The sequence below is a fragment of the Agelaius tricolor genome, unplaced genomic scaffold (genome assembly GCF_023055355.1).
Source record: "Agelaius tricolor isolate 1412-34295 unplaced genomic scaffold, bAgeTri1.0.p SCAF_16, whole genome shotgun sequence".
Classification (NCBI taxonomy): Eukaryota; Metazoa; Chordata; class Aves; order Passeriformes; family Icteridae; genus Agelaius; species Agelaius tricolor.
Window position 1 is genome coordinate 19,974,153 of NW_027269276.1, and position 25,816 is coordinate 19,999,968.

Sequence of the window (25,816 nt, forward strand, 5' to 3'; positions counted from 1 at the left end):
TTTAGGGCAGTGACTGGCATCACCTCTTCTTGTAACACCACAGGCAAATCAGTTTCCATCACCCAGACCTACGGGTTGTGAGAGTACCCGAATTCCACATTTTACCACACTGGGAAGCCTGCCCATCAGTTAAATGAGATTTCGCGGCTCTGCTTACAAGAAGTGAGCCAGGGAAACTGAAAGCCTGAGAGGAAGGAAGCTGCTAAACGCAGCCTCCTCTACGGGCACCTAGCCCTCACGCGCCTCCAACCCCGCAGTGACAAACTGCCCCCCTCCTGCCTCTGCACACCCAGAGCGGGAGGAGCCACCCGGGACACCCACCCTCTACCCAGGGCACCACCTCTGAAAGAGCCGGGGAGGGGCGGGATGTGCCGCCCGAGACATCCACCTCCTTCCTAGGCTCCGCCTGCAATCACGGAGCAAATTCCCAACACAATTCGGCTACGCGCCACCATTCGCCCCGCCCGCCACAAAATGGCGGCCACACTCTGAGGCGCTCGAGCGCCGTTTCCCTATTGGCTAACTCAGACCACCTGACGCATGCGCCGGGCGCTGATTGGCCAGTGTCCTGAGGCGGTGAGACGAAGAACCACGAAGTTGCCGCCCTGAGGGCTTTGCCAAGATGGCGGCCGCGGGGCCGCCGCCGCTGACATGGTGAGCGCGTCTCCCTCTCCTTGAGCGGCCTGGCCGGGCACGCCTGAGGCATGGCCGAAGGACACAGCTCCGCGCTGCCCCGCCGTCAGCAGAACGCACTGCGGCCCGGGGGGAGCGGGGCGGGCTCGGTTCCCGCCCCGCCGGACGCCGCCCCGAGGGGGCGTGCGCCATTTCCTGTCGCTCCCGCGGTGGCAGCGGGAGGAGCGCGGAGGTTCCCGGGGCAGCGCCGGGCTGAGCCCGGCCGGGCTCCGCCTCAGGCGCTGCGAGGTCCCGTTAATCCCCGGCGGGGATTCGGGGCGGGGGCCTTGGTCGTGTTTCTAATACGAAAAGCTCTGCAAATACGTAATTCGGCTCTTTAACCCTAGAGAGGCGAGATTTGTTGGAATTTTAGTTTGTGAGGTAAACGTAAATAAAGTCTTTGCTCGTACCTTGCACAGTAGTTAGGGAGATTGAGATTGTATAAACCCTGTTCTTTTGAACGACTCCATTCGAAAACATAAAAAGGCAATATAGACTATCATATCAGCGTAGAAGACAAGAGCAAATCTTTTCTGAAAAGCTAAAACTGGTGTATTTTTCTCAAAAGTTTCAGCGGTTTCAACTCAGAGTTTGTTTTTGATTCATGAACCTATGAAAGTGTGAAACTCTCATCAGAATTTCACCATATCTAGAATTGATGGTTTGTATTAATGAAATTATTTTGTACTGTGCAGAATGTATATTTTACTACCAAAAAATATAAGGCATTAGTATAAATGTAACTTCCATAAAAAGGAAATCTGGAACCACTGTGTAGGTGGCCTCTTTTTTTCATATAAAATAATTCTTGGTTTTGTTTCTCAGGAGCAGACGTGGCCTTTAATTTTTGGTTGTTTTGCTATATATTTATTTTTAAATTTTCTTTTATTAGGGATATTCCACCAAAAAATGGCCAAGAAGTATTTTTCTCCCATGAACTTTATGAGAAACATTCCTTGTCTCTGAGCCTCTCTGAACTCTGGCATTTATCAAACAGGTATATTATTTTATCCTTTTGTGCTCTTTGTTACCATGCCATGGATACATCCCCATACTGTTTTGGGGAAAGCTGCATGTTGTTTGGCACACAAGGGTTTGTTACTGCTGTTGGCCTGTGCTTTGTGTATTGTGAAAATTCAGAAAGCAGGAGGAGTCTGGGTTGAGTGCTTTGCTCTGGGAAATGAAGCTGTGTGAACACAGGTGGTACAAGTAGTGTTGTTTTTGCACTTTCAGTGTCATTTTCATATTTTCTTAGGTTGAGCAAGTAGAATAACATTGATTTCACCTAGTGAGAAGTGTGGCTCCTGCTGCTGGATCTCAGCATTTGGAGGGGACTGTATTTAGATCTTGGTTTCAGAACTTACTAAGCTGATAAGGGAGGTGAATGTGCCTGGTGCATGAACCTTCACTCTGGGAGGAATGTGGGTGGGAAACCATCTAAGTGGGGAGTTCAGCATGTGGGGAAATAGTTTGTTCAAGAGGGGAATTACTGTGTTTTTGTGAACTGCCAATGAGAGGGTGCATTTGAGGGGGCTGCCTGTTACATTGCATGGCTTCGCCCCACATCTCCAGCTGGAGAAGCTGTTCTGGTTCATACCTATTGGAGCATCTGTCCTTGAATTGGCAAGATGCAAGCACAGCCTCACAGCTTGTTACTGGTACATCTGGTACTGCTGTGGGATTCTTCCTTAGAAGAGTTTCTGGGGTGGACACTCAGGAGTGGGAATTGTGGCCAGCTGTGTGTGGTTTGGGTGGGTTTACAGCCAGAAGAAGCCAGAGAGGTTGCACCTGGTAAAGATCAGAAATGGATGGAGCTGGGTTGTGTCACCAGAGTCAAGAGGAAGAGAAATTCCACCTGTTGAAGCAAGTGTGGAAGTAAAAGCTGGAGGAAATGTGCTAATTTTGGGGAGTTTCTCATAGATATTTACAAAAGTGTATTTTCTCTTGGTGCAGAAGCAGTGGAAGCGGGTTGCTGATAAAATGAAGGGGAAAAATTTAAGCTGTCAGCTCAAATAGAGTATAATGCTGTAAATATGGCCAGAAAAGCTCTGTCAGATTATTTTGGTTTGCACCCCAATGAAGACTGTGACAGCAGTGCATAGTGAAATGATCTTGATGTGCTGCCATTTCATTCGGTGCTGAATGTAGCCAATTTGAGCTGCTAGAATTTCTTGATGTTCTTACACTGGCATATCTGAGTCAGCATCTTGTTGCTGCTACAGCTTAATTAAATTTGCCAGTTTGTGCCACAAGGATGGACACATTCTTGTATTTAGAGAGACAGCTGTGAAGTGTTATTAAGAGCTGTGGATGTGATACTGCTGGGTTTGAATGACACTTGAGATGTTTTCTACTGCTGAAATAGTATCTTAAAAATATGCTTTTTCCAAGATCAGCAGTTAATATTCATTTTGTTAGCCTTAAATATTTTCCTCTCTTAAGTACAATTATTTTAAATAGACCAGGGCTAGGCTGGTTGACCTTTGTTTGACTGGAGCTGCTTTAAGAACAAGCTTTATGTTACTTCTTTATTGTTGTTAAAACAGCCATGCCCTTTGCCCTACCCTACTATTATTTTTGGTGACCGATTCCAGCATTATTTAGAGTAGAAAATTAAATGCTTGATTTGTGTATTCTGTAAGAATTTCTTCATTGAAATCTGGAATTTCTATTGTTACAATGAAGTAATTTTGATTTCCTTCTTCTGCAATGAAGGAAAGGCTTCTTCTAGTTAAATCTTTCTCCTTTACTATCAGAACTGACTGACAGTCTGACCTTTAATTCAGTTTCTGAACAGTGGCCACCAGTGAGTGATGAAATGTGGAGATTCTTTATCCTTTCATTAACAGTGTGTGTTTCCAGAACAAATATTGTGTTTCATATTTAGCTTGTTAACACCATTTTGTTTTTTTTTTTAAAGAAAATTGTAGGGGGATAGAATATAAGATAATAAAGGTAGTGTAGAAAGTAATCTTATCCCTAAGGAGTTGCAGCTGGGCCAATTATCAAAGATTAGGAGCAGGCCTGCCTTTACCAGGCCACAGCTGAACCAATGAGAAGAAGAGTGCTATAAAAGAGCGGGGTGGGCCCTTGAGAAGGGAACTGGAGTTGTTTGGCTCCTTTGTGAAAAAGAGTCAGTGCTCTGAGGAGCTGCCCACGAGAAACAACAAGGAGGTTTGGAACTTTTGTGATAAGGAGACAACAGTATGGAACCCCTGCAATAAGATGACAACAGAAAACCCTACCTTGTTTGTTTGTTTGTGTTTAAACCAGTTGCAGACCTGCTGCTGGAACTAAGGGTTAGTCTGATTGTACAGGTGAAGTTTTAGAGAAAGAACAGTCCACTGGCACAGATAGGAATTGGAAGGGCAGTGTCTCAGAGCAGCTCAGGCTTGCACAGCTGCCTTTGTTGTTTCTGGGTAATATTAGTATTCATGTGAAAGCTGTAAATTGGTTCATTTGTTACTTTTCTTTCAGAGAGGCAAAGAAAAATGCAGAGGCATTGGCAAACTCTTCAGAAAACAGACAGACTTGTGGCATGCAGGCTGCACAGTCACTCGAGGGGGAGGCCAAAGGCCCAGCTGATGACCATCCTCTCCCAGAACCCAGACTCCCCTATCCATTTACCTCTTGCTTGACTGAAAAGGAGCAGAAGACATACTTGTATCTGATGACTAAGTTCTCAGAAAAAAGAAACCATTTCCAAGTTAATGAAGCAAGTCAAAGGGAATTTTTCACATATATGGTAAGATATCACCATCACAGAGGGAGTCATACAATTTTTGTTTTTCTTACAGAGAATAAAAGAAAGGGGGAAAACTTGTTTTGAGTTCAATTTGTCATAGAATTCGTGGTATTATGAAAGGTAATAAAGGTTTGAAGTACTCAGAATAAGCTTTTTAATAGATATTGAAAATGTATTTGGTAATTTCATTGAAATTGGGGTTTTGGGGCTTTTTTTTGTTTTGTAGGGTTTTTTTAAAGTGGTCTGAAGGACTGAGGATGAGTGTAGATCTTAGACAACTGACCAAACAGCCCCGTAGTCCCCAGAAAACCCCCTTTTTTTTTTTTCTGAGGAGGAAGCTAAAAGTTGTCCTTACTGTGATTTTAGCATTTCATAGTGGCTGTGGCAGTCTTAGGTAGTGTTAGGCTGTGGGTACCCTTTGCTGTGATCTTGGCTGTGTTCATTGGGAAGGGTGAGCCCTGTGTGCTGCCCTGCTGTGCTCACACAGGGACAGGCTGAGTTCCCTTGCTGCTGAGTTCCCGTGCTGCTGAGCCTCGGGGAGCCGAGCTCAGGGGCAGGGGGGCTCTGTGTGCTGCCCTGCCGAGTTCCCGTGCTGCTGAGCCTCGGGGAGCTGTGCTCATGTCCAGGGGGGCCCTGTGTGCTGCCCTGCTGAGTTCCCGTGCTGCTGAGCCTCGGGGAGCTGTGCTCAGGGGCTGGGGGGCTCTGTGTGCTGCCCTGCCGAGTTCCTGTGCTGCTGAGCCTCGGGGAGCCGTGCTCAGGGACAGGGGGGCTCTGTGTGCTGCCCTGCTGAGTTTCTGTGCTGCTGAGCCTCGGGGAGCTGTGCTCATGTCCAGGGGGGCTCTGTGTGCTGCCCTGCTCAGTTCCCGTGCTGCTGAGCCTCGGGGAGCTGTGCTCAGGGGCAGGGAGGGCTCTGTGTGCTGCCCTGCTGTGCTGATACACGGACAGGCTGAGTTCCCGTGCTGCTGAGCCTCGGGGAGCTGTGCTCAGGGGCAGGGAGGGCTCTGTGTGCTGCCCTGCTCAGTTCCCGTGCTGCTGAGCCTCGGGAAGCTGTGCTCAGGGGCAGGGAGGGCTCTGTGTGCTGCCCTGCCGAGTTCCTGTGCTGCTGAGCCTCGGGGAGCTGTGCTCAGGGGCAGGGAGGGCTCTGTGTGCTGCCCTGCCGAGTTCCCGTGCTGCTGAGCCTCGGGGAGCCGCGCTCATGTCCAGGGGGGGCTCTGTGTGCTGCCCTGCTGTGCTGATACACGGACAGGCTGAGTTCCCGTGCTGCTGAGCCTCGGGGAGCCGTGCTCATGGCCAGGGGGGGCTCTGTGTGCTGCCCTGCCGTGTTCCCGTGCTGCTGAGCCTCAGCCATGTGTGTGAATGGGCCACCTTTGTGTTGGCTGGGAGCATCATTTTACTTGTGTCCTGTAAAATGTAATTAATCAGCAAATTGTTTTGTGCCATTGCATTTGCTTTCCCATGCTTCTTTATTGATGCTGTTTTATTTAATGCTGTAACAATGGAAATATCGTTTCCAGGCACATCAGTATCTACTGTGTTGTTGTTACTTACAATTTCTCATGAAATCAGAACTCTTGGTGACTTTGCCCTGTAAACTTCAGCAACCATGTCTTATAATCTCTCTATTTATAAATCTCTATATCAAAGGAAACTTGCTGTTTGTTGGGGATGGTGTGTTGCTGGTTTGGGATTTTTTTAAAGGAAACAGGCCTAGCAAAAAATTTTTTTACTGAAGTGAAACTGAGTACTTGTCAAATTGAGTAGCAAGTGGAATTTTTTTTATCTTCCCTCATATCATTACCTGTACTGTCTCTCTGGAAATTTTGTTGTTTACATGTCTAGTATAGAGGATTCTGTTTTGTCTCAAAAATAGTTTTTTCCTTCCCCCAGCAAATGAAAGAAGTAGTAAGCAATGAAATTGCAGAATTTATGAAATTTGCCCAAAACGCTGCAAAGAGCTGTGCCCAGGATTATGATGCCATCTCTGAAGATGCCCGACGTTATACTGAGGTAATTACCAATGCCATGCTTTATTCCAGGCCTTCTTAAAAAATCAGCTTGGGATCCTGATGAGGATAGGTAGAAGTGCTCATGGTTGTGGTGTTGCCTGCCCTGCTGATTTCTGTTGGGATGAGATGGGGAAGTGGCCATTTCCCCTACTCTGCACAGGGGGCTGGGTCTGTGCTTCATTGGAGCCCAAAAGATGTCCTAGAAGAAATCTCTGCAAACATATTTATTCATCAAATAACTAAATTGCTTCTTTATATTCAGGAAAGGAGGAGCTGCACTATGAGTGTGCATTTGCAGTAAGAAGTGGCTCCTAGATATACTGGGCAGCATGTGAAGCTTCCCTCCACAGGAAAGCTTAGTAGCATGTCACAGTAGCATGTTATAAAGTGACTGTAATTGGAAGGTACTGAGGCTTTAATCATAGCCCTCTGCTAGTTCATGCTGTGTTAAATATCCACTTTGATGATTCTAAGATCAAACATGAATGCAACTTCATGCATCATTCGTGGGTTTTTAGCACGTTTTTGAAAAAAGTTCATTAAACCTTGCCATTACTGGGTTAACACAGAGTTTGGGCACGTGTGAAGACAAAGATCTTGCTTTCTTTTTCTTTGCACCCTGAATATTGGGATTGGCTTTGCAATTTTGTATCTTGTCATCTGGTCACGAAATGTGTCTCCAGACTTCAAGTCCTATTTATTGTTGATACCCTGACTTAAAAATGAAATAGAGGCCTATGTTTTATTTTAACCAACTTGCAGAAAGCACTCTTTCTAGTTACTAAATAAAATCTAAATATCCTAAATACTTAATTCAGATTTTGTAAAAATTATGTAGAGTTGACAGGACAGTGAGTTTCAATACAAATGGAATCATCCTGTGCCTTTACCTTTGTGACTTTTGCCTAGGCTTAGTGTAAGCTGGGTGGTAGCACAAAAAATATTACTTCCTCTAAAAACCAAGATAAGTAACTAAAAACAAAATTACCTATTTAGCCCATTTCAGACTGTACTAAACTGCACATTTTTAATTATTGGCCTGAGTTGTGTGCTTACATTGCCAGCCTTGCTTACAAAGGGCTGAGGAGAATCTGGAATATATTGCAGTTCTCGTAGCAGTGATTGGGAGAGTATTATAGATCTGAATCGGTAGCTGTAAGTTTTTAAATGCAACTTGAAATTATAGAAAACACTTTTCAAAATTAAAAAATCCTCCCCAAATCCCCCATTCTTATGAAAGATACAAATGCATACATTATTGTTCTTTTTTGTGTTAGGAATTGCTACGTGCATGTATTGGACATGTGGAGAAGTATCCAGAGGTTTACACCCTGCAGGAGATCATGAGTATCATGGGAGGAAAGTTTCATACACAGCTGACCTTTAGGCTGGAAAAAAATCTTCTTGCAATGGTAATGCCTTATGTACTCAGATTGGGTTGTGGGGGGGTTTCAGTAGGTAGAATTACATACATTACATTCAGTAGGTAGAATTACAACTCTACAGTAGGTAGAGTTGTGGTAAGCTAGGATTAGGGGTTTTTGCAACTATTCCCCAGTTTTTGAGTTAGGGGTTATACTTTATAATTTAAATCATTAATTAAAACTTTAATAAAATTATTTTGGTAGTAAGTCTGTTAACCCTTTTCACCGGATGTTTGCCATAAAAAGATTACATTGATAGTGTGTTTTCTCTTATCATGTAACTTTATACTGGACCTGTGTAAATTTCTAATATATTTCTTGATAAGAAATGCAGTGTTGGTGAGCATGATTGCTGTAAAGCTGTTTTTTGATGCTGCTTGATTTCCCCCAGGGCACAGCAAGACGTGGTAAAACAGATTTCCCTTCCATGCCCGTTCAGCTGCCCACAGACTATAGCACTGTTACATCTATTATAACCCCAGAAAAAAAGGCTCACGTGATGCATCATGTAAGTAGCCTTTTTATTGTTATTTTTAAGGCATATTTTGTACACAAGTGCAATCTGATCTTTTTATGTGTTGAGCAGTTTTTAGACTGCATTGGACCATTAAATAGCTGTATTTCTGTTTGTGTTCTTCTACTGGGAAAATCAGGGAGTTTTCATACTGTAGAACTGAGGGTTTTGACTGTTTATTCCACATAACTTTTCCTCAGCTATTTTAAGGAGTTTCTTCACATATTAAAAACCAAGCTTTCACCAGCAGCACTGTAATTTCAGAGACACTTGCTGAAAAAAGGAGCAGAGGTGATGCAGGAGAATGGTACAAGCCTCAAAGCTGTTAAACAGAGCCCTTCTGATGATGGCTGAGGTGGCTGCAAAAAGAACATAAGAACCTAGCTGGGTTTTTCTTACTCCTCTCATGGTCCTCAGTGCTCCTGGGCTCCCATTATCTTCATAGTCCTTGATTATGTTCTTCTGCCTCATGAGCATTCCCAGCCTCCTTCCTTCATGGAAATATGCACTTGTAAAATTTAACAATTTTATTATTTCAGTTCTGAATTTGTATTCTTGGCGAGTTTATATTTGTTTTAAGGTTCTTTATATCTAATCAGTATTGAAACAACTGTGCAGTTTTAACCACACTTCAGTATTAGGTGTCTTTATTGTGCTGTTGGCTAACTCATAAGAAGCTCTGTAGTGTATATTGGTGAGTTAATCTGGTTTGGGGGATTTTTTTTACTTCAGCATGTATTTCATGATTATCTAAATTCCTATACAACCTAGTAATTCAAATGTATTGAAATTAACTGAAAATACAAGTTAAAAAGATGTATTTTCTTATGCTGCAAAGTGAATGCATTAGATTGAGCTAAAAACCTTCAGGGAAGTTTTTCTTTCATTTCCTTTGAAGCCTGGCACTGTGGTAGTCTTTGGACTTTTTTGGGGGTAGGGGTTGTATATATCCATTTTTGGTTGAGTTTGGAGTTTTTCTTGGAAATTTAAATTTATGTATATTTCTTAAAAGAAGAACTTTGGAAGAAATAACTTCTTTTTCTCTTTAGGATATTAGTTCAGATTCAAATGCAGAAAAACTTGCTTTGAAATATTGTCCCCAAGTTGTTTTAAGTAATCAATCGTTATTTACTCTGCTGAATAATCACGGACTGAACTACAAGGAGCAGTGGGAAATTCCAGTTTGTGTTAAAATGATCCCTGTTGCAGGTATGGGATGTTTTTGTTGTTAAAACTGTGGGGAGGGTTGTCCAAAGAAGCTGGAAAGCTGATCCAGGGTCACTGGATATTGTTCCTGTACCTTTTCCATCTTGTTACTGAGAATAGGAACAGCCTCTACAGTCAGTAAATGTTGAATTTGGACATTCAGCTATTTTCCACCTGGGGGAAAAAGCCAGAACAAAAACCAGTTAGAACCAGCTTTGCTTTTCAAAACTCTCAGTTGTTGTTCTTGGAAATAAAACAACTGCATGAACCTGTTAAAATTCAAGTGAACTGATTTCAGTAAAATAAAGAACAGAGAAATTTTATGAAAAAGTAAAGAGCAAACCTTTTCTGGAATTAAAAGGATCTAATTACATCACAGAACAGTAAATAAGGAATGAATGTCCATGAAGATATTTTTTTCAATTGCAGCACAAAATGTTTTAATAAGCTGATGAACTCACCTGACTGCTCTACTTTACTTGTCAAGCACTTCTTCAGTAATCTGAATATAAATTTCCTCCCTTACCCTTTTTTTTTTTTAACACAGCATGGTTTATTCAAGTATTTATAATGTTTGTTGTGTTGGAATGTCCTTCTGTGCTTCTAGCACAAGTTTCTATAGCAGACTTACAGACAGTAAATAAGCTATCAAATACCTGCAACGTTTACAAATTTTCATTTTCCTATGTAAATTAAATGACTATCAGGAAAGATAATGCCTGACTCCTTTTGTAGCAGCATTACAGTTTTAAAACCTAATTTTGGATCCAGAATTAACTGGATCCAAATTAATTAATTAATTAATTGGATCCTGAAGGGCATTCAGATGGTGATAGAAATACATAGAGGTTCTTGAAGGGTTTCCCTGTGCCTTCCTTTTCCACTTTTCCCTGTAACCAACCCCTTGCTTTAATTTCCTTTTGTTCATAAACCAGGAGACTGGAGACTGTGTTCACCGTGTGCCTTGGCTTTCTCTGCTGGGATGGGCAGGGCATTGCTTTCATTTTTGGGGGATTCAGATGTGTAAGTGTGTTGAGGTGCAAACAAAGGAGTGGGGCAGCAGAGCTTGGACAGAGTTAACTGATCAGAGGAGAAATGAACTGCAGCTATCATGGCAATGAGACTTAAAAGAAGAATTGACTTTCAAACAAGGAAGAAAAGATCTTTTTGGAAAACAGAATACATTTGATGATATGATGCTGTATAGGAAATGATGAATCCTCAGTTCTTATTTTACAAATTCTCTGCTTAGAACTGCATTTGAAATATGTTCAGCTATTAATGTGGTGTGTATTGCTGCTGCAGGATCACAATAATTCACACCATATCTGGACATACCTTTATCTTCTGTTGTTAATGAATGAAAGGATCGTTTTTCATTTCTTCTGGTGTTATGTACAGTGGATTTGACTGTAATTGGAAGTTGAAAGATTTATTATTTAAATTACACAACAGTCTTTCTTCCTTTCATTTAATATGTACTCTTTTCATTCTTGCAAAGGTAGCAAACCAGCTAAAGTGGTTTATGTTGATCCACCTCTGCTGAGAAAAGAAATGACAGTACGAGAGAGGAATCAAATCTTCCATGAAATTCCAATGGATTTCCTAGCAACTAAAACATCTTATGTTCCAATTTCTGATGTATCAATGGACAAACCAGCTGAGGACAACCTGCTTCAGTGGGATGTATGTAGATTCACAGATTCTTAAAAATAAGCAAAACCAAAACCCTGTTAAAATTCCTGAGTTGCTTTTCCTGTGATAAAGGGAAATTAAGGTTTTCTGTTGTTGAGTTACAGACCCTGTGTAGTTCCTTTAAGTGCTTCTACATGGGCATCTCAGCCTTAATATTTACTTCATTAAAATGTCTTTTGCTGTTTGTTGGGGATGGTGTGTTGCTGGTTTGGGATTTTTTTCAAGGAAACAGGCCTAGCAAAAAATTTTTTTACTGAAGTGAAACTGAGCACTTGTCAAAAGCAGTTTGCTTCAGTGGAAGAAGTTTGGTGAACTTTTACTCTTTAGAAAGGCCTTGAAACTTGGGTCCCTTAAATAGGGCCCAAGATATTCAGTGGCAAACAAGAACAATTGTTTTTCAATTGTTGATCAACTTTCCTAACAGTGAAATATGGATGGTAGAACATTTTTTTGTGTTTTCAGTTCAGCAATGTCTCATTTCTTGGTTGGTTTAATTGTTTTGGCATGTTTTAATTTTATCACTTTCTCATCCCTGTGGTAAGGTGTGTCCTGACACCTACCAGTGCAGGACAATTCCTCCTCCAGATGACACAGGGATGGATTTTGATGATGATGTTACAGAGCTTGAAACTTTTGGAGCAACAACCAAGCTCTCAAGAACTTGTAAAATGGAAACTACTTTTCCTACAGCTAGTAACACTGCTAAAATTCTATCTCATGGCCTAAAAATAGGGGGGAAGAATTCATCTGCCATAAACAGAGGAAATGAAGAGGAGAAAAACCCCCTTTCTGAGCAAGAGCATTCAGCATGTGCCAGCATGCAGCTTCCATCTTTAGATGGCATTGCAGGCTGCAGCCCTCAAGAACGTTCTCCTTGTAAAAGCTTTCAGCCAGTGGAGGTAGGACTGAGCAAAGCACAGGATGTCATGGCCAAGGAAGTATTGGACAATGAAACAAAATTAAATCCTCTACCTGTTGCAGTGAGTTCTGAGAAAGAGCCTGATGGTGCCCAGAAAAAAGAGACTTGCACTGCTTTGTGCAGCAGTGACACGGATGAGGAGTGTCTGGTGATTGATGCAGAATGTGAAACCACTGCTCCATGCAAGCCAGCTGTACCACCAGCTGCTTCCTCTGCCTCAGCAGAGACTGCCAGATCTCCTTGCCCTGCCCAGAGTCCTTCAGCAAGCATCACTGACTGCTCACATTCCACAGATCAGGGCAAAAAAGCCTCCAAGAAACCTCCAAGAAAGTTCTCCAGAGAATTGGATCCTGTCGGGCAAATTTTGAAAATGCAGACTGAACTTCTCAAGTCCCCTTCCCCAAAAGCTCCTGAGCCAGTGGTGAGCTGTGATAATTCTAATGCTGTGCCAGCCCAGCTGCCTCAGTCTCCAAAGCCACTGGTGACCTCCAGCACAGAAACGGTGCCAGCCCCAGCCTCCAATGCCACCAGCTCCTCTAGAAATAGCTGGACGTGGCTTTTTGAGGGAGTGCCAAAGAGTAAGTGTGGTCATTGTGTAAGGAGGAAGATTGAACCCAGTGTGTCAACAGAGCATCTCTTACAGCTATTTAGAGATGTGCCTCAAGTTAACAGTACCTTTTCTGTGTGGGAATTGCTGTCTTGCACACAGAAGGGAGCGCTGGGAGCTGTTTGTCCACAGAGGTGAATGTGAAATACTGTTTTACTGTAGAGAAATAAGTTGTTATGCACAAGGTTTTTAAGAAGAGAAATCATTTGGTAGTGGAATGAGTTCTTTTTGCATAGAAATTCAAATATTTGAGTAGCCTAGTCTGCAAAAGGAGTTTCTTGTCAATCAAAAGTAGAATTATTTAAATGTTTGTAGAATAAAAATTAATCAAATTATGCAATTAAAAATGGGGGGAAAATTAAGTTTATATGTCTTAAGTTTTAAGCTTCGTGGTTCAGTTGCTGTTGCTTAACTCCCAGCACTCTGTCCCAGAAGGCAAATGAGGATACACTACAACCCACCTCTCCGAGTCTTCAGGCCATTAGCTGGGTATGGAATCCCTGCTGCCCCTGGACCTTAGCCCAGAATTACAAGTTGTGAAGATCCATGGTCCCTGGAGGTTTTCCTCACCTGCCTGAGTTGCATCTGAACTCTGAACAGCTGAAGTTAGAAACACTTCATTGTGTTGGATAACTGTGCAGGAAACCAGACAGGTTGTGTCAGGACAGATGCTCTCCTCAAACATTTAATTCCAACAAATCCATGCTTTTTGGTGGGAAAGTGTGTTTGGTATTTTCTGAGGAGGTGTGCATTTGATCATGTAGGAATTAATCACTTAATCTATAGGTTAACACAATTAATTCTGTTCTAGTTGAAACTGTGTTACCACTTCCTACATCCTTATTGCTTTAACTGAGTAATCACTAAGACCATGTCTCCTCCCTCAGTTTGAAAGGCTGAGGCATGATGTTTTATTTCTCTCTGTGTTAAAAAGATGGAGTATAGGATTCAGATTTTATAATAAATTTTTTTAAATAGAGATTGTTAAACTAATATTGCCAACGTGCTGAAAAGTGACTGTGTAGGCCTAGAAAGCATAATTCTACAATTGGCAAGTTCTGTAACAAGCTGAGAAACCTCTTTGCATGTCTATTTTGCACAAAGCGAGAATTGAGTTATATATTTTACTAAGGGAAAATTACTTCCAGTTCCTTGGGTGATATCTCCCACAGTGTGCATGCACATAAATGCTGAATTTAATGTTAAAAATGTATTTGTTCATAGCACTACAGCAATCCCTATTGTAGGTATAGTTTGGAGACCTATTTCCACATATCTGCAGGACAAAAAAAAAGAAAGAATGGGATACATTTTCAGCAAAGCAATGTGGAGTTTACTGGGTTTATTTGCAACATTTTGTTCAAATGTTTCTAAAGGTTGAAGGGGTGTTTATGTCCTCAAAGCTGCCCTGGGAGATGCAGTAGCACCTTTTGAACGTTCTGGTGTCGTGATTGAACTCCATGTGCTGGGAGACTTGTGCTGCCATCCAGACCTGAGACCTGAGTCAGTGCCTGATGAATGGATGGCAGCTCTCAGGAGCCATTCATTGCAAATCAGTTTTTTCTCTCCTTTGTGCTGAGTGGGTGTGGCTTAAAAAGCAGCTTTTGAACTACTTCTCTACCAGAATGGAGTCTCACATTTGGAGTTCTTTGTATGAGAAATTGAATGATGGAGGATTATTTAGAAATAGATTCTTTAAGAGAAAATGTTTCCCAAATGTAATTATTTAATTTTTTTTAATATAAGAATTTTTTTGTGCCAAGTAGCTTTCACCCCTTAATCATAGGAAACAAAACAGATCCTAGAGTAAAAAAAAAACTGAACAAAAAACTCTACTGCAAGGGAACAAAGCTAATCAGCTTCATTGTAAAAAATGTCCAAGCGTGACATTTTCTGCTTTATTCATTTTCTCTAGCAAAGCTGCCAAGTGAACTTCAGCTGCTTGAGGAAGACCCCTCAGAGTACCAAGCACCTGAGGAAGGCAATGTTGTGTACAAGCTTTTCAGTTTGGGTGATCTGCTGTTACTCGTGCGTTGCAGTGTGCAGAAAGTCAACTCACTGACACAATACCAGAAAAAGAAAAAAGCCCAAAAGGTAAGGATTTTGTTTTCAGCTGGTTTTGGTTTGTTTTTTTTAAACAGTTGTGCTCAACTCTGAAATGTTGGCATTTCTGGGATTCCCAGTCCTTGATAGCATTTATGCTTTCACTGAGACACTTGGGACTCTGCAGTGTGTCTCCTGTAAGTAAATATTTGTTATAGCAGGACAGGGAAGAATAACTTGTGATTTCTTTAGAGCTACTTGATTAGAAGATAAGGAAGTGATTCTCCATTTTTTTACTACAGTAATATGCCTGGGTAATGATACTTATGTAAAAACAAAGTAATTTTTTGAACTATTCTTAAAAGTTAATGGAGTAATTAGGGTTTGGCCCAAGGCTTTGAGAATGTTTGTGACAATAAATACTTTCAAGCAGGATTCAGCCTTGCTATCATGCCTAGTTAAGCAGGGAAATAGGAGATAAAATGAGCAACAGAGAACCCAAAAAGATTCTGTTTGTTCTGCTTGAAAATACTGTGGCATTTCTTAGCAAATAGTTTGTCATGGAATTAAATGGTTCGAATGCAACTGTAATCAAAATACTCCTTGCAGCATCAAGAGAAGGAAACCGTATTCTATAATTCTCAGAAATTTGTAATTTTTTTAAGAGTCCTGTGAATCATTCAGAAAATTTGTTGTGTATGTCCCTCCTGAGAATCCCAGAATTACAGCAGGCAGGTTTTTTGTGAGGTGTTTGTGCTATGTTGAAATGGAAATAATCATTGTAACACTGATTCCTTGCCCAGAGTCTGTGCTTTGCATCTTGCTTTGAAGAAATCCCATCTTTTTGCTATTGATCCACTGCGTATAAATGCCTGGGAATAACTGTTTCATTATTCAGAAACCAATCACTTGTTTTTGTTTTTTGGGTTTTTTTTCAAATTTCTGCTTAAATTTAGACTGGGGGTTGTCACTGAGGACTGGCAGTGCTCATTAGGGTTAACTCAGTAGTTAGGGTTGCCTCTGATTTCAAATGAGACTCCAAGCATTAAGTTCTAATTTCAAATGAGATTCTGACAGGAGTGATAAATAGCAGAATTCTGCTAATATTAGGCTAATTAGAAATGTTGTGTGTTTTTTCTTAAATTGCTGCAGAGGGCAGTAGAGCACAGAAGTGTAAACTTGAAATTAATTTAGTCACATGGAGAAATTACTAAGTGTCAGAATTTTATTATTTGTAAAAGCCTTTTTTTTCTTTTTTTTTTTCCCTGTCGATTTCATCTTTCTCTGTATAAAGTACTCCAAAGTTTGTACTGTGGATTTCACAAATTGTGAACCTTCAAACAAAATCTCTGAAATGTCTTTGTTACTTCAGCTATGCTAGAGGACTGTAGTACCACAAAATGTAGTAAATTGTGGATATTTTTGGACAGTGAGTGCTAACTTTTCTCTTACCTTCTCTTTTCCAGCCAACTCCCATATTCCTGTTGCCAAAACTGGAGTACCAAGCCTACTATGGTGTGGAAGCTCTTACAGAAAGTGAAGTGTGCCAGCTGTGGACACAGAGTATGCTGCATTCTAAATGCTTATTTTATGTTGGTAAGTTCATGTCTTGAGTTTTTGCTGAAGCCACATGTATATATGTGTAAGTATTTGTGGAATAACAGGAGAGATGCATACTTATTAAAGGTGTATTCCATATATCCTGTCTTATTTTGACTTCCTATTTTTGTTTTTTTACATCTATCTTCAGTAAGTTTTTTGTCTAAAATTTCTGTTGGGTGCTGGATGAGAAAATTCCACCTTTGGTTTTAGATAAATAGTATCAATGTCCTGTAGAAAATGCTGTATTCATGTTTGTACAATGACATTTTAAAAAGTCTGGGAATTCTTATGTCTGTTGAGATATATATTGTGTATATTATGAGAAATTAAAATGATATATATAAGGAATGTGACCAGATTATTTTAACAACCATTTTAATATATGGAGAGCTTTCTGATACCAATTATCTTGTAATTAATAAGTTTTTAAAAGGAAAATTTGCAATGAAGTGGTTAGTTGATACTTAGAATATGCTTGGCACATGCTGCTGAGTGAGGGCAATCCTGTTTGTACAGTGAGTGGATGTTCTGCAGTGGGGTTGCCTTGCTTTTTTTGTAGAAACAAATCTGGGTTTTCGGGTTGTTATGGCAGCAGTTGTGGCCTGTGGTTGCCTAACCTTTCCACTTGTGCACTGAATTACACTTTTGCTGTTGTTGGCTCACATCAGAATGCTATTTTAGAAATGCTAACTTCTCTGTTTTCCAGTTTCTACAAACTAGGCAAGCTCCCACAGAATTATTAGGATTATGTGAAATCTAATGCATTTGCCAATTGCATCCTGGTCTGCTCTCTTTATTCAATGGAAATTATATTTCTAATTTTAAACTTTAAAAGCAGGATTTGATGTGGTTTTTCCATTCCATTCAAAAGAAATCATTACAAAGAGCTAATTATGTACAGAGTTCTCTGTTTGTAACTGTATCTTAGTGTACAGTACAGAGGCCTTGCTTCTCTCTAGCCAGCAGAGCACTATCTGAGTGCTTTCTGATATTTACACTGAGGATGCCTCCAGCATACTGAGCTGCACTGCAGTTGGGCTTCCTCTAGGAAGTGTTAGCAAAGTTTTTATGAACATTTCTAGAGTGGCAAGCAGTGTGAGGAAACAGTGAGCTGTGGAGGGAGGGCTGGTGTCTGTGAAGTACACAAGGGAAAGGAGTGAGTGTCTATCTAATCTCCCAGTACAGGAAATCAAAGGTATGGCTTGCACAGGACTTTGCAGACAGCTTATCCGGCCACCACCTCTTTTTATGGAGGTTCTTGGGAATGCAGGAGACAGCAGGATGGCTGTGCAGGTGGTGTTGCAGATGAAGAGCCCCAGAGCCCTCCCCTTCCAGCACAGTTTCCTCTGTCTCCTGGAGGTCCCTGATGGCTGTGGAACTGGCAGTGCCCTGGACTGGCCTCCAGCACATCTCTGTTCCCATGCCTGGGACAAAGTCACCAGTGCTTCTCAATGCCAGGATATTCCAGTCATGTTGGTTTGTCAGCTCCTGGATCCACACTCCAGAAGCAAGGCCTGGGGCACACAGGAGTTCTCCTTTTGTGGGCTCTGAGGAGACACAGGATTCTCTGGGTTGTCTCTGTCCTGCGCAGTAAATGGGTGCTCCTGGCCTGTGGGGCAGATTCTTGGTACTGACTGCCATGTAGTTTCTTACAGAGTAGGTAAAAAAAATATGTGCAAGTAAATATCCATTCTATGAAAGAGCATCTACCACAGTTTTGATTAGGCAGCTGTTACCATATTCTACATGGGGAGTTTTCTGCTCTTGGTGTATTGCAAGGTAGTTGTGAAATTCTGCCTTTCAGTTTGTATTCTTAAGGGAGCTGTGAAAAATGCAGTGTTGCACTCAGAGTTACTCAGAGAGCTCTTTGCAGCAGAGAGCTTTGTCCTGAAACTCCAGGGACAGTTCTCTGATGGTGATGATATCCCAGTGTTATGGGCAACTAGAAATGGGGTGAATCTCTCATTCTCTGTCACTAATCTGATACGTGATAGTAAGACTGCTGCAGTGATCTGGTCAGTGTAAGGAGAAAGGCAGAAAGCTTCTGAAATCATGCTGTAATTTGAATTATTTTAAGTGAAAAGCTGTGTTCTATAATAAAAGAATTTTTAAATCAAACATTTTGAACAGACATAAAGTTACTGCTCTTTTTGAATTTGCCTCACAGTACGAGTGTGGAAGTATGGAACAACATGGTTTGAAAACTATCATCTTACTAACACAGTACCTACAACTTGCATTCTTGATCAGACAGTTAGTTAACCCTTTAACTTTTAAATTTTAAGCATGTAGCAGACTTCAGTGTTAAACTGCATAGGTGGTTTTGGCTCTTGAAAAAGCTTAATTTGCTGTCTCAACCATCTCTTGTATTGCCAAGTAAGTATGGATGAAAAGTTCTTTGGACCTTGATCTGTACCCCACACTTGTCCAGCACTGTTGTGTGTGACAGAGGGAGGATCTCCGCTCTGCTGTGACTCAGGGGCTGAGGCAGAAATCAGATGTGGAACCATGGCCTCCAGCTGCAGGGGGGAAATGAAGCTGAGGTGGTTTTTCAGGATGTTCTCAAAAAGCAGAGATACTATCATCAAACAAAGAGCACTGCCTTCCTCTTGCTAGCAAAGCACCTGCCTTGGTTGTTCAGTCCCCTTGCTGCTCCCATAGGAAATCCTCTGTCTGCAGAGGCAGTAATCTCTGTGACAAGCTCCCCAAATAAGGCACTTGTACTTGTCTAAGCAGTAAATAAACTTGTGATAAGCTTTACTGATTAATAGGAGCATTTTACCCTGAGCATTACTCACTTATTTACATTGAGTGCCTAAGCAAAACTTTCTGCAAGAGCAGTTTACCTTCACGTGAATGGAATAATATTGGCCTTTAAATTAACATTATTTGAAGAATGGGTAGGAAAAAAAATACTTAGTCTTGGATAACTTACTACATGTCAAGTATTTTCAATCAGTCACTTCTCAAATATAAGATACAGTTTCACTTCTCAAATATAAGATACAGTTATGTAAACTAGTTGGAAGTAGTTCATAGATATTTTGTAATTACTTTTTTTTCCCAGTTATGAGTGTGTTTAGAAGTAGAGAAGTCTGATTTGAGGACGGGCTGATGAGGAATACAGAACTCAAACAGATTTTTTTTAAATTATATTTTTAATAATGACTTCAAGCCTCTTTTTCTAGTCAGCAATGTAAAATACAAAATTCTGCTGCTTAGTCTTGCACAAAATACTGATATCAAGAAAAGTAACAAATGTACAACGTTTAAAAGAAATGGGTTGTCCTGGTGCATCTTTTTTAATTTGTTGAAGTGAGAGTTATTGCTTAGTCTTCTTACACAGCACATAAACTTAGTGATGGCTAGCTTGGAATGTGAAATGCTTTGATTTAGCAGTTTTAACTGTGCAATTGAAGCATTTACACTTCCTAAGAGAACAGATTTGTAGTAAGACAGTAAATTCCAGAGTAGGCTGTATTTTATTATGCTGCCTTTTCCCCATCCTCCTTCTGGGAGCTGAAATAGAATAGATTTCTGGGAAAACCTCAGCATGGAAAGAACCAGAAGGCAAAGTACAGTAGACAAATGCATGTCCAAGCTATGCTGGTGATTCTTATTGCTCATCAAGTGAAATGTGGACTAAACTGTCCTTGGCAGCCTTTATTTTAAAAATGTAATGAGGAGAGCTTTGAATTGTTGCTTCTCACTGTGTCAAAGACAAAGTTGTTAAAGACAACTTGCCATGATCAAGGCCTGACTGGTAAATTGTAATTCCTCAGGTAAGGAAAGGGGGAAAAAATCAAGAGACAAAGCATCCCTAGAAAGTCATGCAATAGATCAGAATAGAAAAGCAAGCATGTTAAATGCAAAAGTAAATTTTTTGCTGAAGATCAGCTTTTGGGATCTGTCCAGGGAGGAAGCAAAGGGATAAGGGTCAAATGAACTCGAGAAAGTACAAGGAACTGATGAGATGAAGGCCATGGTGAGATAAGGCTGTGTATCCTCACACCACCCAGGATGTAAGGTTTGCTGGAGTCAGGCATCTCTTGGTTTGGAGAGACAGTCAGGGTACAGATGCCTGTGCTTAAAGCAGCTGCACATTTTATTCTCTATTATGGTGCAACATTGATAAGCACTTTTCACTGTTCAATGCCAAAAGAGCAAAGTTTTTTAACCTTCTAAAAAGGTCTGCAAATTATGCTCTTATATTTGTTTGGTTTTATTTTTAGTGTATTAATTGAATTCCTTTTTTCAGGACATATTGATGCTTTTACATCAAAGCTTATTATGCTAGAAAAGATTTCTTCAGCAACTTTAAGAGAAAAACTTGGATTGATTAAGTGAGTGTTTTTATTAAGTTTTTTTAGCAATGAATTTCAAACCCTAACAAGCCTTGCAAGTTACTACTTTTGCTATTTTTTCTTTCACAGGCCTGCAAATTCATTAAATATACTTCATCATGTTTTGAAGAAGGTGTCTGAGTAAGTTCTCAATTTTTGTTCATTGTATTTGTTTGCCACATTGCCGAGCTCATCCTGTTTCTTCTGTAGAATGTTTGTCTACTCCGATTTTTATTTCTTCATATACATAAAGAAATTTATATTTTACAGGTTCTATTAGGTCTATCATAGCATAATGCAGTAGTGTGTAAAATGTGCTTGGTACTACAAGGTTTGCATAAATTATGCAAAAGAATAAGAACTTGAGGTTTGTGAACCAGTTTTTCCAGAGAGCAAAGTGGACTCTTAGGAGCTGAGTAAACAGTTGACAGGAGTGAGGTGTAATGTTCTGTATGTGGGCTGACACATGGAGTTTGGGTGCTTGATCTGTAGAAATAACCCTGTGTTCATTTCTGCTTACCTTGACTTGCAGCAGCTTTTCTCTGTACAACATTGCAGCCTTTCTCCTGCTTCTTTCCAGAGCTACTTCAAGGCTTGCAGCCTGCAAGTGTCCTCATTTTTTTGGTGAAGCATGCTTCTTGCACTGTGAAGCCTTTTCATTCAAATTAGAGGGCTTTTCCTGCTCTTTATCATTTCTGTAGGTTCATGATTTTTGACTTAAGATTTTTAGTATGGGCAGTTGGTTGACCTTCATCTTCCTGATTAAACCTGTTTAATGCTGTGGGTGTTGAAAGCTCATCTGTTCTTTGTGTCTATGTCCACATGGGCATTGTTCTTTGTAAGATGCTGGTTAAGGAATTACAGTTTGCCCAGTATGGATGGTTTTCAGTGTATGCTTACATGTTTAGATGAATATGATGACAGTCTGTACATTGTTGATAAATTAGTACATGATGAATACGTTATAAACACATTAATTAGTAGGTATTTATCAATATAGTTTAATTAATGCTTTCTTGTGCACAGTCTTTTTTTACAAAACATCTAAAGGGACTACACATCTAAAGATGTTCTGCTTTTGCATTAAGACCATATTAACTATTCTGATCAAATAAAAAAGCTCCAAAAAACATTTAAATAATATTTTTCATTTGGAACTTTTCTCATTCTAGTTTGGAAGAGGGCTCTTATTTATTGACTCACGCTGCAGGAGATTCATCAGTTGCAATTTATAAGAGTTCTCTTGACAAGAGCACGAGATCATCCTACAACTTGCACAAAGCTCACTGTGACCTGCCTGCTGTACCTGCCACTCTCTCAGTCCCGTGGGTTCCCCTGGATCCCAGCCTCCCTTTGCCCTACCACATCATTCATGGAAGAGTTCCATGCACCTTTCCACCTGCACCCTGGGAAGGGTGGAAACAGAAGGTCAGTATCTCCCTTGATGGAAAAGCAGATCAGCAGTTTAGGAATAACCTATTTCAGTCCCCTGGGGTACAGCTGATATAGTTTATCTGCCACCTTTGGGGGTCAGAAATTCTTTGGGAATCCATCCAGCTTTGTAATTTGTGTTGGTGAATAAGTGATTTGTCATGCTTTAGAAATTTCCCAAAGATCCTGCTCTCCCCTCTTATTATTTTTGAGATAGTTTGACCCTTTAATAAAATTTTCAAGCATTATTTTTCTTCAGCAGAGACTCATTTGTGTAGAAGCCCTGTGCCCAGCTTTGTGCATTGTGAGTTGGTTTTAGCCACAGCCTGACTTTGTAAGAGGGCAAAATTGTCCTGCATCCATTCCTAATTTCCTTGTGCACTTTGCTTTCTGCCAGAAAGAAATCCAGGCAGGGAAGAGGCAGGACTGGTCACTTCTCACTGCTGACTGTGAGCAGCTGTGCCAGTGCAGGTGTGCCCTATGGGTCTGTTTGAAACTGATAGTGGAGCCCTGGAAAATGTTAAAAATAGTCTTTGAAAATATTGGGCTTTGTGTTTTCTCAGATCAGTGCACCTGTGTAAGCAGTATGATAAAAGATATAATTGTTAGATGCGATGATTGTTTAGTAATAATTAAATATAATTATTATATAACCATAAGAAGAATCGTGAAAAACTATGTTGGAAATTTAAAGGGGGCTATGTTTAGCTGAAATCTGTGTATACAATAGAACAATATAAGTTTAATAATTACCATGAAAGTTATGTAATGATAGAGTATAAAACACGTTCAAATGTATGGTCGGAGTCAGATTTGGGTGGAAATCACCCCGATTCCCAGAGCTCTTCAATAAAAAGCACCACATATAATCGCTGATGAGATTGTGTGGTTTTGAATGCTAACAAAACTACATGAATTAGAAGGCAGTTGTCCGAATGTAGTTGTGTATGTTTGTGCTCAATACAGATTGAAGATGATTCATTTGAGTAATTCCAGTTCAGTTTTCTGAGTTGGTTTTTTTTTCCATTTCTCTGCCCTTGTGTGTGTAGATGGCTGGGGTGAAAGGACAGTTGGACACAGCCCACGAGGGAAGGCCAGGAGCTATGGGAGCCAAAGGCAAGCCAGCCAAGCCTGCTAGAAATGAAGGTGTGGCTCCAAAGAAGCTGAGGCAGAATTTCTGCAAGCAAAGAAAAGTGAAGAAAAATTGGAAAAGTAAATTCAACAAAATGCAACTGAAGTAGGAATAAACCTGGAGAAGAAGAAAAGGACACAAAAAAATCTGAGGTTTCTTGCAGCTTCAGAGGAGCCAGAGCAAGCTGGCAGGGGAAATGGCTCCAGTAGCTGGAGCATTCTGTAAACCTTCAACCCTTTGCTACCTCAGGGGACATGTTTCAGGTGAAAATCTCAAAATCTAAAAAAAAAAAAAGGTAAAAAAGGATGTGGCTGCAGCCCCTTGGCTGGTTATGGGGAGCAGTATGTTCTGTTGGTCTGGTGACTTTTCTATAAAAGCTGCATCTTGAGTGAAGCAGTGGCTGGCTGACAACCTCTAATACCACATAACCAGAAAAATAGCTTTTCAGCTTTCCCAGTTCTTCCAGATTCACTACAGATTGTTGTTCTCACATATTTTAAAGATATATTTTACTTTGTGCATTGTGTACAGGAGGAACAACTTGGATTTAATTATTTAGCTTTTTTGACACATGGTGTCTACTGACTTTTAAATAACTTCAAAAAATGCATTTTTCTTTTTAGAATGGTGTAACAAATGAAGGACAAAAGCTGTGTTTATTTGAATAGTAAGGGCTATAAATTTGCATTGGAAAACTTAAAAGTATGGCTAAACAAGTAAAATAATAACAGGAGAGCTGCATTTTTGCATGTTTAAACTGCTGTCACAAAAAGCAGAGGTCTCAAAGGTGTTCTTCCAAGTCTTTTGTTTGGACTGAGGAAGTTACCAAGTACACACATCTGATCAAGCATTCTTCTGCTCATTGGGGCTTGATAGGACATGTTTTAATGTCATGAGGGTAAAAATAAAAAAAATTGTTTACTGGAGTATACCTGCTAAAAAATCCTGAAGGTAGGGATTTTTTTGAAATCAGGCTTCAATAATGAATATATATTAAAAACTTCTTTGTGAAATACAAAGCATTTTCTGATGGCTTTTTTCCAACTGTTAGATGTATTTATTCAGTTTATTCCTTTTTTTGGATCATGCTTGTTTTATCTCCAGTATTAAGGTATTGATAAGCTGAACTTGTGTTTGCAATTTACAAATAGTTCTGATTCAAAATCCTAAATGCCTTTAGAGCCTTCTCATAATAGGAATACTTTAGCTGTGAGTCATTTTTCCCAGATAACTGACTCTGTCTGGGGGATTCAAGGAACTTTTCAGTTTGTTTATATATAAAACTTTTTGCCAGACTTGTTTGGAATTTGCTTTCCCAATGCAGTTTCACGAGGAAGAAATGTATGGTCTGTTTGTTCCTCTGTCTCCATGCCTTTTACCTTACACTGGTACATTACTAATTAAAGTGTACTAATTGTAGAACTGCAGTGGAGCAGCCTGTGCTGCTGCTTGGCATTGTTGCATTTTGGGTGCAGGGCTTCATCTCTGCAGAGGCTGCTGCAGTTCTTGTTGGCCTGGTCACCAAGGCTGTCCAGGTGTCTCTGTAGAGTGGCTCATCTGTCCCCTCTACCTCCCTCTTCTGCCTCTTTGGTGTCATCTGCAAACTCCAGGAGAATTGATTTGGTCACGTTATGCAGCTTGACACAGAAGTACTGAGTAGTGCCAGCCCCTGGGAAGCTCTGTCCGTGATCAGCTCGCCTGGTCCAGCTTTGGGCAGCAAACCACCAGGAATGGAGGAGGGTCTGTGAGCAGAGGTGTTCCCTGCTGTGAGATCTCTGATGGGTGTCTGCTTCTCCCCACTCACTGGTGTTCATCAGGAGATGGAACTGGTGGCTTTGTGTCACGTTCAGACAGTTTGAGGTTAGTGTTGGAGGACTGGAGGAGATGTTGTGACCTGGCATTTGAGGTGATTGGTTGGCCTGCAAAACCATGGAACTTGATCAGTTCTTTCTGTTAATGTGAATGGCTTATTGGCTGTGAATCTGACTTTTCTTTATTTCTGTAGTAATGAGAGTTTTTAGATGTCATTTGCACTATGCACTGATAAACTGCTTCCATTCTCATATGCGACTGACTAAATCCCTTCACCTTTTCTGTCTGACTGCAAACACTTTCAGAATACAATAGAAGCTGTCTATGTAAAATATATTAGGAACGATTTGCTGCATTTTTTCCTCTTCTTCTAATGTAGCCTAGCAGCTGGGAGCACAGAGAGCTGGGACCAAGTGACCAGTCATCCATTCTGGTGCTGGAAGGTGGGAGATGACAGCAGCAAGGGACTCTGCCCACCTCCATGCTGAGAGTTCAGTAACAGTTGTTGAGCCATTTGAAGAGGTATTTCTTTTGCTTCTGATTTGTTTGCCCTGTGTTTTAAATAGGAGCCTGTTTCCAAGTCAGGTCAGGTGTAGTCTTTCAGAGTGCTTAGTGCTGACCTGCAGTTAAGCTTGCTTCTAGTTCTGCTGGTAGAAGTTGCACCA

The 25,816-nt window shown here is 40.8% G+C and overlaps 1 protein-coding gene across 5 annotated transcripts; it reads left to right on the plus strand.

Annotated features, from left to right (window-relative positions):
* The first annotated feature begins 509 nt into the window (after positions 1–509).
* On the plus strand, positions 510–25,404 carry ICE2 (interactor of little elongation complex ELL subunit 2). Of its 5 annotated transcripts, none has more exons than XM_071442023.1 (15): positions 510–654; positions 1,565–1,669; positions 4,150–4,417; positions 6,305–6,424; positions 7,701–7,835; positions 8,239–8,355; positions 9,411–9,570; positions 11,069–11,253; positions 11,805–12,759; positions 14,704–14,882; positions 16,298–16,427; positions 20,692–20,776; positions 20,867–20,917; positions 21,949–22,204; positions 23,257–25,404. In XM_071442023.1, the coding sequence occupies exons 1-15, from the start codon at positions 623–625 to the stop codon at positions 23,446–23,448; spliced, it is 2,970 nt and encodes a 989-aa protein (XP_071298124.1). In that variant the 5' UTR covers positions 510–622; the 3' UTR covers positions 23,449–25,404. The 5 variants fall into 5 exon arrangements, with proteins under 5 accessions (XP_071298124.1, XP_071298129.1, XP_071298125.1 ...); XM_071442024.1 differs by lacking the exon at positions 510–654 and adding an exon at positions 848–1,053; XM_071442025.1 differs by lacking the exon at positions 510–654 and adding an exon at positions 1,115–1,333.
* Positions 25,405–25,816: the final 412 nt, after the last annotated feature.

Coding starts and splice junctions, on each gene's coding strand:
- ICE2 (XM_071442023.1), top strand. CDS start 623: ATGGCGGCCGCGGGGCCGCCGCCGCTGACATG. Junction 20,918..21,948: donor GTTTTGAAGAAGGTGTCTGA/GTAAGTTCTCAA, acceptor TTCTCATTCTAG/TTTGGAAGAGGGCTCTTATT. Junction 22,205..23,256: donor GGGAAGGGTGGAAACAGAAG/GTCAGTATCTCC, acceptor TTGTGTGTGTAG/ATGGCTGGGGTGAAAGGACA.